The sequence below is a fragment of the Diadema antillarum genome, unplaced genomic scaffold (genome assembly GCF_040938485.1).
Source record: "Diadema antillarum isolate AM-2024a unplaced genomic scaffold, OU_Dant_1.0 seq00000217_RagTag, whole genome shotgun sequence".
NCBI lineage: Eukaryota > Metazoa > Echinodermata > Echinoidea > Diadematoida > Diadematidae > Diadema > Diadema antillarum.
In genome coordinates, this window is record NW_027271272.1 from 1733443 (window position 1) to 1753547 (window position 20105).

Below are 20105 nucleotides of genomic sequence, written 5' to 3' on the forward strand. Positions count from 1 at the left end.
AAGTGATGGGCGAAAATAGAATCTGTGCGCATGTGCAGAGATACGAGGGGCCGTGTGTACAGCAAAGTTGTGTGTGGTGTGTGTACGGTGAATGTACGGTGAGTTGATGGGGGATGGACTTGCGGAAAATGACGTAATGTTCCAGGCTCTTCACCTATTCCAATATACCTAGAATTCTTAATTTTACAATTTTTATGTAATTAGGTTATTTCATAAAGAGAAAAATTCAATTTACAGCTTAAATTTGCTATTAGCATATTAATTATGGCGAGGCAGTTGATAATCTCGATGGGCTGACTTTGGTCGTTTGCAAAGGAGTCTGGATCCACAGTCAGCAGCAATCGACCTCAGTAAACATGGCAGCGGAGCAGCAGAAAGGGCGGCGTGGATTCGGTAATTATACTTGTTTCGCCTTACTTTGATTGCCAGAAATAATCATACATACCCGTGATTAATTACAGATCAGTAGTAGTTGCGTAGTTGAACCGGCATCTCATTTCATGTTGCAAGATTCAGGACAGATTGTAACTGACGTTGTTATGTAACTCTAGAGTCTAGACTCTGCGAGCTGTTCTGCTAGCTGCTCTTCCAGCGTGAGCTGCGTCGCGTCCGGCTAGTTGCGGGTAAAAACGCAGCAGGTTCCCGTTGTACGCCCCCTGCCCTGCTGCTGCATAAGCAAGTCTTGGTTGGAGTTGGATGGAGTAGATCTAGCCCTAGAACATATAGTGGACGTACGTATAGTAGACCCCAGGCCCAGCTAGAGTAAACAACCCAGTATGCGGCAAGGTGCCTATTTCCGGCAGGGGCACTTTCATCCATCATCAATAAAACGGCTATTTGAGCTGTGCTTTTTATTTTTTACTTTAGTCCCACTTTTGATTTAAGTTAAAGAACACAAGCTGTGGTAGCTGGTACAGGCTACCACCCTACAGGTAGCTGGACAGGAGTCACTCGCATCTATGATCGCAAGTGTATGGACTGTGTCTGTGCCTGTGGGAAGTGACACCTGACCTGATTAAGTAAGTTAGGCCTTTTCATCATCATCAATGAATGAAACGGCCCTTGCCGCAAATAGGCACCCTGTGCAAAGCCTGCTGCAAATAGGGTGTTTTACTCTAATTAAAATTTACCATGCCGTGTTACTGTAATACTGTATTAACATAGCATAGGCGTCTAAATATACTCGCAAAGAGATGTCTTGCATCGCGACTCAAACAATCACCATCCATCTAAGAATTGTGTGGTTCAGCACTAACACTTTTCAGTCTTTTGGCTTGATGTCGGAACCAGGCAATGGAAATCCAAGAATTTTAGGGTTATCTGATTATTTTCTGGCTTTTATGCACATGACCTCGGCTCAAATCAGAGTCAGAATAGCATGCAGTTGGTATTAATCTGTTGAAGAAGGACTGATTTTCCTTTGACACAAATTCCCACTCATCCCATCCCAAGAATACTCGGGACTAGATATAGTCTTCAATGGATTAATGAGTTAGTGAGTTTACTCAAATTCATGAAATTTTTCCGTCAAGATGTTTTTATTACATAATGTACGGCTGATTGACAAATTACCCTACATCAAGGTAGATCAGCACTGAAGTGATTAGTGTTTTACTTAGCCATGATAAAAGAAATCATGGGTGTACAATGTACATACTCAAGCTATTATTTAAAAAAAATGATATTTTGTTGTCTTCTAACCCCATCACAAATTTTGACTGAATGCATCATGAATCATTCCTATATAAGGATCGGAGATGCAAAGTCTTTCTGGAGGCCCCAGGATTGAGGCCATGGTGGCAATTGTAGAGGATTCCCCAATTCAGAAAAATAAGCCTCTCCTCATTTCCTTGATGTACACTGATGATATTTGTGTTCTGTTGCATTACATGCATCATTGACTAATGTTAGCTGGATTTCTCATCACTATGTAACAAAATACATCTATAGTCCCAGTCATAGTGGTTGCTTCGGGCAGATGTCTGAATATCATATATTTATTTTTGCCTCCTTTCTCAGCATGGCAAGAGGATGATGACTACCTCCGGAAGGTGGAGTATGAGGTGCTCATTCCCAAGAAGATGAGGGAGAAGGCCAAGGTTAGATGTGCAGAGCAAGTCAACGGTGAATAAAAAGACCCTTTCAAAACTCTCCATTTTGCCCACAACTTTTTGAACACTCTTCTTCTGTCACATTTTTTTATTTCCTCTCATGTTAAAGTGTTGCACATGTGAGTGTGTGATTCTGGTTCCACTGTTGGAAGAGGTAGCTTAAGGTAGCTTAATGGTTTGAGTTTGCTCAGATTTTTTTTTTTTTTTTTGAAACAGAACATATGGATATGATTTTAGAGAAACATGATAAGTGGGATGCTGGAGGTATTATTGATAAAGCAGCATTCTCAGAAGATCATGTTGCTGAATGAGATGAAAACTTAATTTTTAAGTTAGGTAAGTGTCATGAAACTTTTGTCAATTTTCATGGGTCTTGGAATCTAAGTAAGATTTGAACTTACCAAGAATTTACACTTCTCTATTTCAAAGACACTGTGATGTTGTAACTATTTGTATTTTGTCAAAATTCAGCAAAAATGGAAATGTGAATGTCATTTTAGGACAGGACACATTTAGTATATATTTGTGCAAAATGAATTTGATGGCAGGATGGATGAGGGCTTCTCTAGCAGTGGGGATGTTGTGTCAAACTTGTGGGGATATCTAGATCCTGCAGCCATTAATTGTTGCCCATGGTTAAATAAAGTTTCATGGTTACTTGAGTACTTACATTTCCCTTCAGAGAAAGTTGTGTTTGTAGTGGCATGAATAAAATGAAAGTACTGGTTAAAAAATAAATGAATAACACTGAAAAAAAAGGAGCTGGCATACAAGTACACAAGTACAAGCTTTCATGTTTTCAATAGAAATTCCAAAATGGGCAACTTGATCCAGATAAGGAAATGCATCTTTTAATTGTTACATTGTCTGAATAGTTGGATGTATCTGCCAAAATTATGATATTCATCTCTTATGAGTGAAAACAAAAATGAAATTACTGTGTCTATCATTTATGGATAAGGTTCATCCAGTTTAGCTGTTAAAACAGTTTCTCGATTGAAGAAATAGCATTCAAGGAGAACTGAGTTGGCATAACATATTTATGGCTTAAATGAAGAGTACTGTACTTATTGGCATTAATTTCTTTGGTGGCATTACTGACATGATTTGGCAATAACTATTTTTTTTTTTTTTTGCAATTTCGTGTCATCTGTATACCTTTTAATTACAGTGGCTATGACTCCCATTGATTAATAATGTTTCGGTATGAAGATGTTTGCAAGTGGAGAATACTGAAAAAGTTTTGTGAGATGATGTGCTTGCGATACTTAAACCACTATCTTGGCATGAATTCAGTATCTAAAATGATATGCAATCTATCTCAATTCCACAGCTTTTACAGAGTGCTGTAAACTCAATGGACTTGGTATGGTGGTGAAGTGTAGGGAAGAAAATAATGCGATGAAGCAGTGTATCACCAAACAGTGAGTATCACATAGTCATCTTGTGTGTTGTTGTTCCTTGTTTTTGTTCTTTCCATGTTTGGTTGGCTGTTAGATTTTTGTGGGTTTTTTTTATTTGTTTCTTAAGGAGATGAGATCAGAGAATGGAATGAAGATGAGCCAGAATGCATGGCAAATATTTTCCTTTGTAGGACTTTAGGGTTATTCTGTCAAGTGTTATGTTGTGACAGCTTACAAATGATGAGATAGGGAGCCATGACTGCTTGTGATACAAAATATTAGCATGTATCTAAAATGCAAAATACTGATGACACAATGATAATCAGTTTACTGAAGAAGATAGACAGCTGACTTGATATATACTTCTACATTTGTGGAATGATTGCATAGAGCTGTATGGTTGTGATTGCAGTGGTAAGACTGGTATTTGTCATGTGAATTAGGAGATAATTTGATGCAGATTCAGTTACTGTTACCTTGATAGACCAGGTTTAGATACTTCTGATCCTGTATGAATCTGCTAAACCGGAGCAAGGCACAGTTACTTGGCCGAGTCAAAGCTCTGAAACGGGCAAGATGTGCCCTGCACTGAGTGTTCTAGGATGTTGTTTGTCTGTTTGTTCTATATTCTTTGCACGCGTTGAATGTCACATCGTACAACAATGATTAATTTGACGTACTGAAAAAAGAGGAATGTTCGCATGTATTTTAATTTCGCAAATTTTATGAGAGCCAAGACTCACAAAATTAAAATGCATGTGAAAGTTCTTGTCTACACTATACCCATTGAATGTTAGAGGCAACTCGCGAAAATTTCATGCCGCGAAAAAGGCCATCGGCTGCAATACACAAAAATTTCATGCTGTGAAAATATTGTGTTTCACAGTATCCACCCCATGTTAAAAAACAATAATTGTGAGACAACACAAACCACATCTTTACCCATGGAAATGCAAATGTACAGGTCATGATTGTTCATGTGCATGTGTCCAGATCTTTTGATTTGGGAGATTAACAATTTTTTTTTTTTTGACTCGTTCGTCCCTGTCCCATTGTGTTGAAACAGTTATCAGGACCAGGAATTCTTTGACATGTGCAAGAAGGAGTACCTCCAGGAGAGGTCGGAGTTCCGCAAGACCGGAGTCAGGATGAAAGACAAGCCCAAGGCGGCCGTGCAGGGGGAGGCGGGGCAGTCGTGAGGGGAAGCCAATGTGATTTGCATCTTGGGTCTCGGCTTTGACGCCATCCAGCGGAAGCCGTGTCCTCTCAAATTCTGTGAACAATCATTCTCTTAAAAGAGATTGGCAAAGTAGCCACGGAGGAATATTCCTTTTATTGACAAAAAAAAAGAGCATAAACAAAAGTAGGTACATGTATACATTCTGAATCGTCGTAAGGGAAAATGAGGAGAGAGCTAGTACTACTGCAAATATTTAGCAGTAGTTCACTGCATGTGACAGAAGGTGATATATTCTGATTTTGTGTGAATAATTCTTGTTGAGGGCAGCTATAATTCCAACTTTCATCTTACTGTGTCAAGATCCAGCCAGACATGTCCCTTGACTCTCTGTGTACCACAGTGTAAACCCCCTGTGTGCTACATACATTATTCTGACACCACAACGCCTTAGCGCTATTGGAAGGCAGTCTGTTTTTTCAAAGCTACTGTAAAAGCTGAAATATTCGTGTGCATTTTACTTTCGCAACTTTTGCGAGAGCCAAGACTCGTGAAAATAAAATGCATGCGAGAGTTCTTGTTTACACTATATGCATTGAATGCCAGTGGCAGTTTGCAAAAATTTCATGCCGTGAAAAAGGCCTTCGACCCCGATTCGCGAAAATTTCTTGCTTTACAGTATGTAGATTCTTATAGGATGCTAGAAGTGCAGTACAACAAAATTGTGTAAAAAACTGCATGCAAGCTTTACTGTGATGTATGATGGTACTTATCAGGATAAAGCTGTGGCTATAAGGCTGTGACATACTGCATTCTATAGATGGGGCCTGGGGATTGTTTTATTGGTTTTCCTTTGAGCAAAATTTGCAGAGTTGGTAAGCTGTTGTCTGAGTTGCATGTGCAAAACATGGCACACAAAGTTACAAGTTTGTGAGCAATCCCTTTTTGGGGGTGGGGGGGGGGGGGGGGGTGGGGGGGCCAGAACAATATTTCTTCCACTTCCTCATCAATGGGCATTCAGGTTTTATACTACATTTACCATGTGTTCCCAGCTGCTATGGCAATCACAGTTCAGTCCACCATTGACAAAAGAAGATAGATTTAAGACAACGTGGGGGACGGGATGGGCAATTGTGACAGGCCGTGATTGCTGTGGATACCGTGTCAGATTTGTAAACTGTCAAAAAGTAGGAGAATATAAAAAAAAAGGAGAATGTCCCACCTACCTGCCGGGCACTTCATTTCAGGCAAACTGGAATGCCTTGGCCGCCGGGAAAATGGTGTAAGCATTAAGTTTAGTTACTGAACAGTGACTTGTAGTTGCCCAAGGATGTTGGTTTGTAGCACCTTGCCCTCTCTCAATGAGAAATCAAGGAATTAGATATGACTGGATATATTCCTTTCCTTTCAAAAAGTGCTGAGTCGAGTTATGTATTTGTTCTTGATTGTTTCAAAACAAAGATGAGAAAAACAAAAGGTGAGGGAGTTCAGACCTACTGCAAATTTTTGCAGGATGTACCTGTAGGTAGTGTAAGGTAAAACAAGTGTGACTGTTTTGTTTGTGTCACTTCGGTGCATGCATCATTACCTGTACATTTAGCGATTCATCTTTCTTCTAACTTTCAGCCATGTATTTACAGTCAAGAGTACATGTTAGGAGTACATGTACTTAAATTTTCAAATCGGTAATGAGTAGAAAATTTTTCAAGGGGTTGAATTCACACAATTTTGAATCACAGCCATGGAATGAGAAATCTAAAGTAGTGCACAGTTTTGTCTCCTTTCAGGAAGAAAGTTTTACAGTGTCTCACTACACATTGAGACAAGAGACAATACACATTGGATTTGTCTTTCTAGAGGGAGTATTTTTTTTTCATGTTGTTTACCCAGGTGTTTTGCTAATGTTGATCACCTCAAACATTTTTAAACCAGGGGGGCATTTCATGAAGTGTTTTGTCAGATATTTTTTCTGACAAACTGTTAAAAGCTACGGAATTCCTTGCATCTGATTGGTTGAGAGCAAATTAGTCCGACAAATTTGTGGGACAAAATGCTTCATGAAATGCCCCCAGAAATGAAACCACAAAATAAGTGCAAAATTCAGTATCCCTGAGGTTGTACCAGGGAAAATGAAATTGTTGAATTTGATGGTTCTACAGCATTAAGGTTGATCTGTTGCATTTTCATTTATTATTTATTTATTTATTTCTTTTTTAGTGATCATGCCTGACCTGCATGTGAGTGTGGACAAATGTCCACTCTTCATGCAATGAGATAAAAATTAAAATTACTGAGATGTCGGCAGTATTCTATGGATATGATCCAAATAAAACAAGAGTGTGCATATGCAATATGCAGTTTTGTATATAAAGACAATGAAAAATGAGTGAAAAAAAATAAAGGGTCTGAGAAATGTAAATAACATTTCATGGTACATACTATCTGACCACAGTGACTGGATTTTCTTGTGTAAAGTTTAATACCGACTGACTGTTCATGTGTACTTTGTGTCTTGTGCTGTAAAAGTGAGAATTTTAGCAGTGAGGAAATTTTTGCACATTTCACGTGACATGAAACTTGCATAAAAAGAAGGGTTTTTGTTGTTGTTTTTTTTTTTGTTGTTGCTTGTAATGTGTATTTAATTCCACAAAAGTATAATTATGTGAAATTTGTTTTACCTGACCAACAGTAAAAAATTACTCACACAAAAAATTCCACTTTTACAGTTTGTGTGTATTCTCTTGCCCAGGAAGGTTCCATAACACTATCATTGTTTGGCTCCATCTTTGCATAGCATGTCTATGGCAATTACCTTCTTAAATCCAGTTTCTCACTTTGGACCTGCAGAATCACTGTGTTATAAGAGGGCGTTGTCATGTCCAGCCTCTTTATGATGAGGTTCCTCCACATTTTGGTGAATTCCGAGGAATAAAAAGTAACTGTAAACCCGCTGCTTACAGGAGCTGGCTCTGCCGTATGTGCCCCTGCATCACAAAACCACCAAAACAGCACCAGACACAGATTTTTTTTTTTTTTTTTTTAACAGCAGAATCTGAAATAGCAGACTCTAAGCTTTAAAATGATGTATGACTCAATACAAATGTGTTCTCCTATCCGCTCTACATATTGGAAGGAAAGTACATGCTTTGGAAAAGTGCATACTGACAAAAGAGGGTTTGAAGTTTAGGGTCTATTCAAGTGCGTAATCTCACCAAGTTGTGCTGTGTGCAGGGAATGGGACAAAAGAGAGGATGTACAACCTGTAGCAACCACAATAAAGGGATTATTAGATTAAGCTCAAATTGTGCATACTGTAGTAGCACATCTTCCTGACTACATTGTATTACCATCTTTCAAAGCAGAAGCATCGTCCTTTAATAGGGTTGAAAGTGAAGAGTGTGTAAACGTTTTTTAAGAAATGAAAAGGTTCCTCTAAGACATACCTAATCACACTATTCCACAAAAAATAAATGAAGAAACCCCCCCCCCCAAAAAAAAAAAACAACAACAACAAAAAACAACAAAAAACACACACAATTTTCAATTACGGTAGTTTTATGATCCCAAACTTAAGAAGTCCAGTCTCTTATTATAATCTCTGATGACACCTTATTTTGTGCCATGAAAGTTAACAAATTTTGTGCTCTAGTTAGCTGCAGTAAACCTTGCATGCATCAACATTGCACAGATCAACAAATCATGTACATGGACAGAACCCAAAGTCCCTATTTTTTACTTCTGATATGTCTTATGAAATTTTCCATGTAATTCAATATATAATTACAAGTCGATAAATTTGTGTGTTATTGTGGGTGCACATTTGTGTGTGTGTGTATGAGAGTGCATGTGTAAATGTTTGTGTGGACGAGTACAACTGTATGTATAAATGTTGCATGACATTAGAAGGAGTATTTCATGTTAAGTTGATACAGTTGTGCGTGTCGCCTGTCACTGTTCGTGCTGTTTTTGCAACTGTATGAGTACAGTTCCTGAGTGGTTTTTACTTCGTATATATTTTTTTCTTTCATATTTATCATCATATCAAAGTTTGTCAGATCAGAACAGATATGACAAAAAGATATTTTACACACACACACACACACACACACACACACACACACAAACAAACAGAGAAGAAAAGCATCTGGGTACACACATCCATGCACCAGTTCCCATGTATCAAAATATCCACGATGTATCGTTCATCTGCTGCCAATTTGTTCAAAGTTTTCTTGTAATAACATGTGCATTCCTACTGTACAGTATTCCAATGTTTAAAATCGATTTTGCATTTGACCAGTGCACATTAATGCTATGTTGGACAAGCTATGCAGGCAACATCTTTGGTTACAAGGAACAAATGATTATAATTCGTAAAGGGATGCACATTTCAATATGGTGCTTAAATTTGAATACATGAGTAAACCAGTCTATTTTTGACACTGAAATGTATGGTCCACTGTCAACTTCATGCTACACTTCTACAAGATATAATGAAGAGTAATTACACAGCAATTCGATAATAATGGAAGCAGCCGTTTTTTTTATTGTATCAAATTGATGCATCACATGATTTCTGCAGGCTGTACATTCCTGACGTCCACGCACCTGCTGTAAGTTCATCTAAAATCATGCTACACAACGTTACACAAATAAACAGAATGACACGCTGTCCACGAGGTCCAGTAATACATGCACTATGAACAAATTTCCATGTCTGTGAAGAATTACTGGAATCTATCCTCTAAAAACTATACTGAAAATACAAAAACACTTTGCTACACAAAGAGTTTAAATTGGCATTACTTCACAAACACTCTTCAGGTAATGCTGCAAGTGCATGTTCACTCCAGAGTTTTTAAAAAGAAGAAAATCAACCTGTGAGCTGATAGTACGAGTAAATCATGAACTGAAATCCATTCATCCAACCATTTTTCACACATCTGTATAACACCCTCAATAGAATATTCCTGCACAAAAAAAAAGGAAAAAAGGAAATTGTCCCACATACTGATATTTGTTGTTTTTTTTTAATGGATTTGAAAAGAGCAGTTTTCAATAACTTTCTCCCATGTCTAAATTCTCATTGCATATTTCCAATAATTTAGGATGAATATCTGAATTTCCGCGCAAAAGCTGATTTGCCTCAGTGTCATGATTTCAACACAAGATGTGTCAATGCAGCTTAAAGGGGTACAATAGGCAATGTTCACATGGACTAATACTGGTACACATCAATTTGAAGCCTTGAGCAAAGACTATTTGATGACTTTATTTGTTGATGTGCATAATTACGAAACACTAGCATGTGTATAATGAATGAAGTCACTTATTCAAAATGCAAACAGTTGAGGAAAAAAAGAAACAACAAAAACTTTGCACAAACAGCATGGCTGTGTCAATTATTGTATTTGTTTTTATGTTGGCAATTTATCACGATTACAAAGAAACAGAATTCCATTTCCATTCCATGACAGGTAATTACTGACAAGCACAAAAATAATATCTTTCACAAATGTCGGCAAAGCCACTGCAAAAAGACTTGTTTTCATAGGAAAAAAAAAAATTCCACTGGTACCATTTCATTCAGAGAAAATAATGTGACGAGTAGTTCTTTGATGTCATCACATTTACACTACCATAACATAGCTTTATTGTTTCAAACCATAGGCATCTTCAAATCCATGAAATGCAGACATTCTCAACTTTCATGCAGAGTTTTCCCAATTATTTTTTCAGTTGTTTTCACTTCAATATCTGGAGCAACAAGGCTCCACTCTTGGTTGTGCTCTGCCTAGTGGAGTTCACAGACACATGATCAAACACAAAACACTAAACACAAATTGATGGCACTGATTTCTTGTATGTCTCAACATGCAGTCAACGGAATGTTTGCATTGAAAGTGTGTAGAAAAATATTTCTTGAACTCTGTAAAGATATTTGCAATATACACAAATTACCACTGACTACTTTCTCAAATTGATCACATCAAATTCATGCCAATATTCAAGATTATGATGCATAAAATCATGTCTGAAAATACCATAACATACAGTATGCCTCCTTTCACATTTTGCAATTGGGTTTATGGTGTAGAAGAACATGTGCATAACCTACACACAATTATCAAGAGTTCCAAGCTCTTCTGCTTTGGCCAGTTCTTGCTATCACATTGACATCATTTTTAAGAATGAACAACAGAGCAACAGAAAAAGAGATACATGTATAACTACCTGATCAATTACATAAAATGCAGCACTGGAACATAAACAAAGTTCATAATGACTTGCGTTCAAAACTGAATTTTATGGATATGTACTGTACTTATCAATGATGACAAAGGAAATTCACACTAAATGCCGAGAAATGCAAGAGACGAATGATATCCTTCCCTGAAACAGAAACGACAGGCTCTTGAATATTAGCCCCTTGTGTGCTTTGAGTGTTGATAACCAAAGAAAACCCCACAGATAGTACACCCTGTCCAAACTACCTGGTACAGAAAGGGTTAACATGGGCAAATGATCAAAGCTAGTGCAGAAATTCTACAAAATGGCTACACCATCAACAAGCTCCATGTTCTCTGGACCCTACCACAATGAGATGTCCTCAAAGTTATTTGAGTAATTTGATATCTAAGAATGCCTTCACTTCATTTTTTGGAGTGTTTTTGGATGATTTGTATTTGAAATAATAGAAAACAAGGGGACGAAGATCGCATACTCTAGCTGCCTGGTGTTAGAGGAATCAGTGAAGATATTTTCTCTTCCTCTCCAATGCCGCCCCGCCCCCCCCCCCCCATGTGTTCCTCCTTCCCACCACCTCCCCCCCCCCCCCCCCCCCCCCCCCCCACCAAATCATGCATAACTCTTTCTTTCCTCAGGTATTAACCAGCTTCATGCAAGTCAACATTTGGGACAGTATCAGCTATTTTTTGGCAAACATTATTGCCACTGACTGGTAATTAATGCAAGACTACTAATGAGGCTATTCCACACCAGGTAAATATGTGGTACTACATACAGAAAATGAAGTTCATGCACTGAAGGGGAAGTTTACCCAAATATACATTGAGTGTATTTCACAAAATTAGATTTTTTTAAAAATGAAAAGTACATGTTCCTTTGATTTGTTGTTGACTTATAACAAGGATAATATTATTCCCCCTAATTCCTAAAAGAGGTAAGTCTACTGCTCTTTCATCATGGTAGAAAAAGAAATATTGTGAAATTCTCTTTATATATTCTTTATATTGTTGTTCTGATGTGATGTCACAAGATATTGTAGCCTTCTCACCCAGCCATAGCAGCATTAAAACTTTCAAAATTCATAACTTTTGGAATGGATTATTCGATTTTCCTCAAACATTCACTGATGTTTTCTACTAATATTACTGCATTCGCTCAATCCACATGTATATTTGGGTTAACTTCCCCTTTAAGACATCTTGGAACTAATGATCATAAGAATGTTTTCCTTACACACTACCAAACAAAGGTTTGATTGGAAGGAGAGCGAGGGGGGGGGGGGGGAGATAGAACCTTCAAGGCGTGGAAACTGAAACCAAAGGCTGCTATTCAATTTAAGGGAGCAACCGTTTAGGAGAGTGTGTCCAACATGAGATTCTGCAGTGTATTGATATCTACTACTGCTAGCTTGCAGCATGGTGACTGATACTCGTCGATCTATTTTTTTTTTTTTTTTAGTAAACCCAACCAAAAAAGAGGCAGATGTTTTGGCTACTCTTCGTTTCAAGGAAAACCTCGTCCAGCGAGCAACTACCAGCAACAATGACTAATTATCATACAGCCCTGCTTCACAAAGATCACAATATCACACAGCATGGCTGGATTCTCAATGTTTTTGCCCATTAACATGCATCCTCCATTCTCCTGCCAGAGACAGTTGACGGCCAAGATGAGATCCATGCTGAAGCCAATATTTCATGAGCAGAACTCTAAGAGAGATTTTGACCTTACCACCAAAACTTCAAACTTCAAACTTGGTCCACACATAAAACCCAACCCCTCAACTTCCCATCTTAAAAAGATCAAACTAACAAGACAAATTAAAAAATGTCTTGCTTCTATATTACATATCAGCATATGATTACACAAATGTTGCAGGGCTGACCTTACAATACACCACAACCTATCTCCGTAAGTAAAAAGAATAAAGAAATAAATAACTCTGCACTGTGGTGTCTTTCTACCCTTGCTACATGAACTTATGCATTGTTATCGATACCCGGATACCAAGGAGGTCTTAGGCCGACTAGGTCTTCATCTACTGCTGCTAGCCAGAGAAGAAGAGAGAATGCGGTTGCAGCTCTCACTCCGCCATCCCTCCAAAGACGTCTCAAGCATTGTTATCTCATTACTGGCATGACATCAGACCCAGAGTTCAACTACACGGTAGTCTCCCAGAACAGAAGTTTTGAACAGGTCATCCTCCCGTGCCGGAATCCCTCAGACTTGGTTACCGAGTAATGCGGAGTGACTTGTGATCGAAATTTGCTCAATTGAAAATTCTGCCTGGGAAGCCATTGCCATTTTCGATCGCGCCAGCAATTTACTTCTGACATGTAACACAATCTCAGATAATGGTGTGACTAAAATAACAGCAGCATAAACTGTATAAACAGCACACACTGCTATAGGCACACATGGGACTACATTCAATCTTCTCATCTTGATGACTACAGAGAGTTAATGTCTCAGCATTCAGAACTGCTGGAATATGTAGCAAACAGTAAAAAGAAGAAAAGACATTGAAAATGCTCTTGATCTAATGATGGTAGATCACAGTTCTGAAAATAAGATTACCGCTGACAAAGCGGTCCAAGAAATATCAACAAAGACCATAAGAAAAGCTTTTCCAGCCTCATTTTTCCTCATGGAAGAAACAGTCCAGTGGGCAGGTTGGACACAGTAGATTGCCACGCATGGCTGCCTTTGCAACAGCGCCTTTATTCAGTGAAATATTATCTCTTGTATCATTCACTCTCGCATTGATCATTTCTCAAGAGCCACCATGCAGTAAATGTTTAGAACAATCATTACAAGATATGTAGTTACTGAAGCAAATGCTACAATGCTTACAGCTAATTGGTCGAGTATCAGCTACTGCAGTTGTATGAAATATAACAGATATCGTAACCTGCATTATTTGTTGTTTATGTTCTGTGTGGTGACCATAGGCCCTGTTGTGTTTTCTACACTACCAGCAAAGTTTGGAGAACAAGTTTGCTGTAAATACACGCATCCCATTTTATCACACACAGAAAGAGCCCAGTCCCTGCATTAAAAAGCTGGTAGAGGACTAGAAAGTATTAAAAGTAACATACACCTATGGCCTCTCGCCCTACCAGCAGCTAGTCTACACATCTAGACCCCTCCTCCTCTTCCTCTCAAGCCTCAGCTACAATGTATCTGAACGCAAATTACATGACCCCTTCTGCAAACAATCACATAAATTTAATAGTTCTATGCTAGCAAGCATCTTCTCATATGGAGCCTGCAGATTTGTCACTGATGCAATTGCTAAAAGAGTCAGATTATAAGATGTCACGCTGACTCGAGTAGCCCTCACACCCTCCAGCCTTTGCAGGGGTACTCTTTAATAGACTATACAAAATCTTTCGTGGTAATGATCTCATCAGTCAAATTTTGAACATTTGACAAGTACCTGCACCTTCTAAAGTGATAAATAAACTTGCCTTTGACCAAAAAAAGAAAAAAAAAAGAAGAAATTCCTACCCCCCCCACCAAAAAACAAACAAACAAACAAATACCAATAAAAAAGAAGACACAGGAGCCAAGTCAACAATGAGAAAGCCAGTTGGAAAAGAACAACAAATCTGCACACATGTAGAAGTGCCCCTATCAACAGACAACAGCATAGCATCTTCAGAAGGTGGTCTGCGGGCGAAGACTAGACCAGCATTGCTGGTATGAAGTGTGTCGGGAGAGCGTATCAATTACCTGACGGGGGCTAGCCGTGATCTTTGGAAGATGTAGACTTACACCTGCCCTCGTGTGTTCCCAATGCAAGCAAGAGCTTCACACTTCCTTTCATTGCATGGTAGAATGTGTTATAGGCACTGTGCTTCATCTATGGAAGCATTTGCATGGCTATTGAGACATACACATTACAGGTATGCCATAGCACTGCACATAAAAATTCTGACTTCTTCCCAAAATGATACACACATACATAATGTTACTGTAAAAGTGGAAATTTTCGCGGTGTTGAAATTTTCGCGCATTTCGTGCAACCAGAAACTAGCGCGAAAATAAAAGCATGCGAATATTTTTGCTTGCCATATGTTCCAGTAGTTGACATTTTGATTCCACGGAATTAAAAACACGCGAAACTCTTCTAACCCCGCCGAGCGCGAAAAATAAGTCGCGCGAAAATATCCACTTTTACAGTATGCCTAATCATTCTCTACTGTTGCCGATATGCAAGTTTTCAAATAATGCATTATGAAATCTGCGTCTATGGGGAACTTTACCCTTTATGTGCTTTGAGTACCAATTAGCATAGAAAACCCCATAGCATTTACACTCTGTCCAAAGTCTCTGGCAGAAAAAGGGTTAATGTGTCCACATATGCCTGAGTATAAAGTTTTGGGAATTATCCAACAGGCTACAGCAGAGTTACACTTCACTATAAATTTAGTTTCCAAAAGGACATCTTGCAATACATAGGCAATGCAGAAAGGTATCGACTTCACTGCTATCAGATTACATGATTTGGATTGACAAAGAATAAATACAAATAGAAACTGATATCAAATAGATGAATATGACAAAACCTCATTCACAAGAAACAATTTCATACACTTGTATAGGTATCCATCCATACCTGTACCTGAAGCTTCTCCTAGTCTTAGCTTTCAGCACACTTCTGCAATAGGTCAGTTTAACAGTGTATCTAAATTGAGAGATTTTTTCCCCCCTGTAAAACCTTGTGACAAGCTATTCCATGTACCTATTTGCACATATTCATTGCATTTCAACACTTTTAGAATGTACTTTATATGCACTAATTGTTGCCATGCTGGGAAAGCCTTAGAAAAAAAAAAAAAAAACCTTGGGCAGGCTTTCTGATTGTTAGAAACAAGTCACTGTATTGTTTGCATAGAATTTCAATGTGGAGTAAATTTGGCTTGAACAATTTTGTATGTCCAATCAATATTCATCTTCCCATACATACAGTAGGCCTATACATGTACGCATTTAATTCCAATGCTGACGTTTAGTGATTCATATTCATTGCAAAAACTAATAATAATAATAATATATCAATTTATAAAGTGCAAACCTATAGACATATATAATGGTGCAGATTAATGTGCATTTTCTTGTATGCTACATGTCCGTTACCAAAACTACACAGTGGTTCTCAGCAGTTTAGCAGGAAGACAAGTTTTCTTGGGAGGCACTTATTCATGTCTCATTGCAAAAGATCGAGGCAGGCTCAGTCGCCTATCTGCTTAGCTGGTCATGTACAGATACATGGATATTGCATGGGATTAAAAAATGAAAGATAGCATGCTAATGTTAAAGGGCACAAGAAACAGTGCTGCACTCATTTTCTGACTATACCATATTAACTTATTCAATGACTTAATGACATCACAAAGGGAGTGTGGCAAAGATATCTGACTAACCATCGAGTTTGACACATCTTCAAAGGAACTGAGCTCACCCAAGCACTGTAAATGAGTAGCTCGACAAGGCTTTGCAAAGTAAGCATTTATTTTCCTCTTGTACAATCTTTCAATCATGAATGAAGTGCACATTTTCAGATCATTATAAAACTGTTCCCTGGGGTGACTACAAGATACTGCAAACATGGATCTAACTTCGTTATAGCTCTAGGTAATATATTCACACTGCTCCTGCTGCTATTCATTTATGGAAAGTGTAGTGCTTGTGGCAGAGTCTACATTCACTACACCTCTGAGTTAGACTGTTTATGACATCACAGGTAAATCTTTGGCATGATTTCATAGGCACAGGTGGGGTGGGGCTGGACGGGAAGGATGGGGTGGGGTGCAGAATGGGGTTAGAGACGACGGGGCGGGGCTCAAGGGACGGGTGATTTGAGTATGTCAGGGCTTCTGATAACATCATAAACTAATTGACAGATATCAGCTGCATTGATGGCAATAATGGCAACCCAGTTAAAGAGACCATGTGTCTACAGTGCACTCCCGTTACAACGAACACGGTTATAACGAAATTTCGTTATAACGAAGTAAAACTTCTGGTCCCAAAATTATCGCCATTAGAGTCTATGGTACAAAATTCGCTTGTAACAAACACGGTTTAGCGAAATTTTCGTTATAACGAAGTCTTTTCCGAGCGCCACTGACAAAGAAAAACAAAAGAAATGTGCTCCGTTACAACAAACTGAGGATCGTTTTCGAAAATACGTGGTGGAACAAGAATTTATAGCGTCTCTCCATGGGCGAACGCGTCACATCACTGTGTGTTCGCTTGGTGTGTCACGCACAATTTCCGAGGGGAACTTGCATTATTGTAATACAATAATCTGAAATTGAATAACTATTTGTTTTATTGTTCACATAGCTTTTCAGTGTATGACGAGTATACAACAAACAGAATATCATATATGCATGGCTTCCTTGTTTTCTTTATATATTGTATTTGTTCGGTTATAACGAAATTTCGTTATAACGAAAGAAAACTGCCAGTCCCAAGCATTTCATTATAACAGGAGTGCACTGTATACAGTATGTCTGCTCTCAGTTGCTATGAAAAATGTTTCTCTATCAAGAGAAATAAATATAAGTCTAAATAGTGAATGAGCCATAATGTATCCCGAGTGGTCACATTCATTCACTTTATTGGGTTAAAGGCACATTTTATTATTTGCAGATGAAAAAGAAACCCAGCTTTAGCGCTTCAAAATAATTTTAAAATAATGTGAGTTAGGGATAGAAACAACCCACATAAAAATGTCAATGAGTATAACCAATGTTAAGTATTGCTCAATATGCAAAATGTCCAAAATAGTTTTATTAAATCATTTCTAGAATTAAGAGTCTAGAGTTAAGGCTTATAGAGAAAATGAGTGATATCTCTTTATATTTGCAGCTTTTTAGCCAACTCTTTATGTCATAGGATGTTTTGTGATACAACTGAATTATATATTAAATGTGTCTTTTAAATCACTGGCACTCCCAATGGTAAACAGTAGCTTTAAAAGGTGTGATGGATTGTAAGTGACAGCAAAAACAACTCTAGATGCTTCATGCAGTCTATTCTCAACCAACAGGTCAATGACCAACAGGTCAATGTCACTGGAAACTTAATTCTCAGCCTTTAAAGTGTATCTTTGGCAAAAAAAAAAAAAATATTTTGGATATGTGAAAGAGACACATTTCAGTAATCCATTGCACCATCTTTCAGAGAAAATGGGTCATTAATTAGTGAAATAATGCATCTCAAAGTTTCCCAACACACTGTGTCTGGGAGATTCAGGAACCGCTGTGGTTCCGTAACCTACTGCAAACAATAGGGTTTGCTGTAGTCTTGCCTCCCAGACCCATTGTGCTTAGAACCTTTCAGATGCATTATTTCACTAATTAATGACCCCTTTTCTCTGAAAGTTGGTGCAATGGACTACTGAAATTTGCCTCTTTCACATATCAGAAATAATTTTTTGGGCAAAGATACACTTTAAAGGTCAATACCCACCTCCTATGTCTAACAACTCACCTAACCCTATCACTGACCCTCCTTTTTTAAATGCTGATTATTACCTTAATTGACAAATTTGATTACTTCCATCTTTAAATATCCCGGCATCTACAACACTCTTTCTTCCTGACCTACTGCTAGTGTTTTCACATAAATCTATGGTTGAATAACAGAACAAACTACTGATGTTGTAATAATGGCATGTGAATGACAGGATACTACTTTCTCATAATGCTTATATACAATGATATTGTCACACAAACACACAGAGAAAAGAAAACCGAAACTTAAATTATACAGTACAATATACATGCAGTGAACACAAAGATTGGAATCAAATTGAAATGGAAAGAATATGAACAGTTTTGAACAATTTTGAACATGACTGTACAGATCACAAAAAAATAAAATGAAAAATTGTAAGCAAAAATCAAAAGTATTGACACCATTGAACATCTACAAGTGCATGTAAACACAAATCTTTCACAGTGTGTGTCCATTATAAAAACATCTCGATTCTAATACAGGTGTACCACTACTGTACACAAATATTCTACACAATATAACAACACATTGCTACGTGCTGCAATATATTTGTCCTCATGCCATTCCATTTCCCCTGGCAGAATAACAAAAGAACATCACTGCATAGTGAACTGATATCCATACGAAAATGAAAAACGATACAAAACGCACTGCAGTACACTCCATAGATTATGTACATTGCGGACACACATCAAAACCGTAGAGCACCATTATTATTGAGACATCCCCGTGCCTAGAGCTGCATAGGTCTGCCACAATCTCAAAACTTTCATCCTTGAACTATTCTTCTGAAATTCTTGCAAATCCTGAAAAAAAAAATGGAAGGCAACACAGCTGTACACTACAGATCAATTGTGGAAGACATTAATCAAGTTTAAAATACATGTTATAGATATTCATTGATATCATCAAATGATGAATAAAAATATTATATGACTCTGCAGGTATTTGTTTGGCATAATGCACTACATCAAATAATCACATAAACATGATTAGAATACCACAAAAATAGTTTCCTTTCCGTCATTCCAATACATCAAAACACAAATGCCTTTTTACCAGCCTAATGAGTTCCTTTCTAAAAATTCTCAAAATTTGACCTAATCATTTGATAAGTTAGTCTGGTAGTAGGTTGTTTGGTGCAACTCTGCACTTTTTTCCACTGCACAAAAATACCAGTATTAATCCATACGGGTTGAGTTCATACGTGAAAGCATAAAGTCATCAATTAAGATGCCTCAAATCACAAGAAATCACAAGCACATTGATCTTCAGGCACAATACTTCACTCATGAGCACATGATTTCTCAGGCACAATACTTAAGGCACAAACAATCAGATTGCAATCAGAAACAAGGATAATGCATGAAGGTAACCAGTCATTAGAAGGGGAAAAAACAAATAAATAAATTATTACATTTTCAGTTGGTCTTAATGAGATGTGTGTGTGTGTTAAAGGACAAGTTCACCTTCATAAACATAAGGATTGAGAGAATGCAACAATATTAGTAGAACACATCAGTGAAAGTTTGAGGAAAATTGGACAATCGATGCAAAAGTTATGAATTTTTAAAATTTTTGTGTTGGAACCGCTGGATGAGGAGACTACTACAGCTTGTGAGTCATATGCGT

The 20105-nt window shown here is 37.8% G+C and overlaps 1 protein-coding gene across 1 annotated transcript; it reads left to right on the forward strand.

Annotated features, from left to right (window-relative positions):
- Positions 1–355: 355 nt before the first annotated feature.
- LOC139729055 (COX assembly mitochondrial protein homolog) lies at positions 356–5576 on the forward strand. The gene is made up of 4 exons (XM_071639981.1): positions 356–393; positions 2020–2124; positions 3445–3535; positions 4581–5576. Exons 1-4 carry the CDS (start codon positions 357–359, stop codon positions 4711–4713), a joined length of 366 nt encoding a protein of 121 aa, XP_071496082.1. The 5' UTR covers position 356; the 3' UTR covers positions 4714–5576.
- The last annotated feature ends 14529 nt before the right edge of the window (positions 5577–20105 follow it).

Bases quoted from the DNA above. Each gene is read 5' to 3' on its own strand.
- LOC139729055 (XM_071639981.1), top strand. From the start codon at position 357: ATGGCAGCGGAGCAGCAGAAAGGGCGGCGTGGATTCG. The intron at 394-2,019 runs GTAATTATACTT...CTCCTTTCTCAG, and splicing joins GAAAGGGCGGCGTGGATTCG to CATGGCAAGAGGATGATGAC. The intron at 2,125-3,444 runs GTGAATAAAAAG...TCAATTCCACAG, and splicing joins ATGTGCAGAGCAAGTCAACG to CTTTTACAGAGTGCTGTAAA.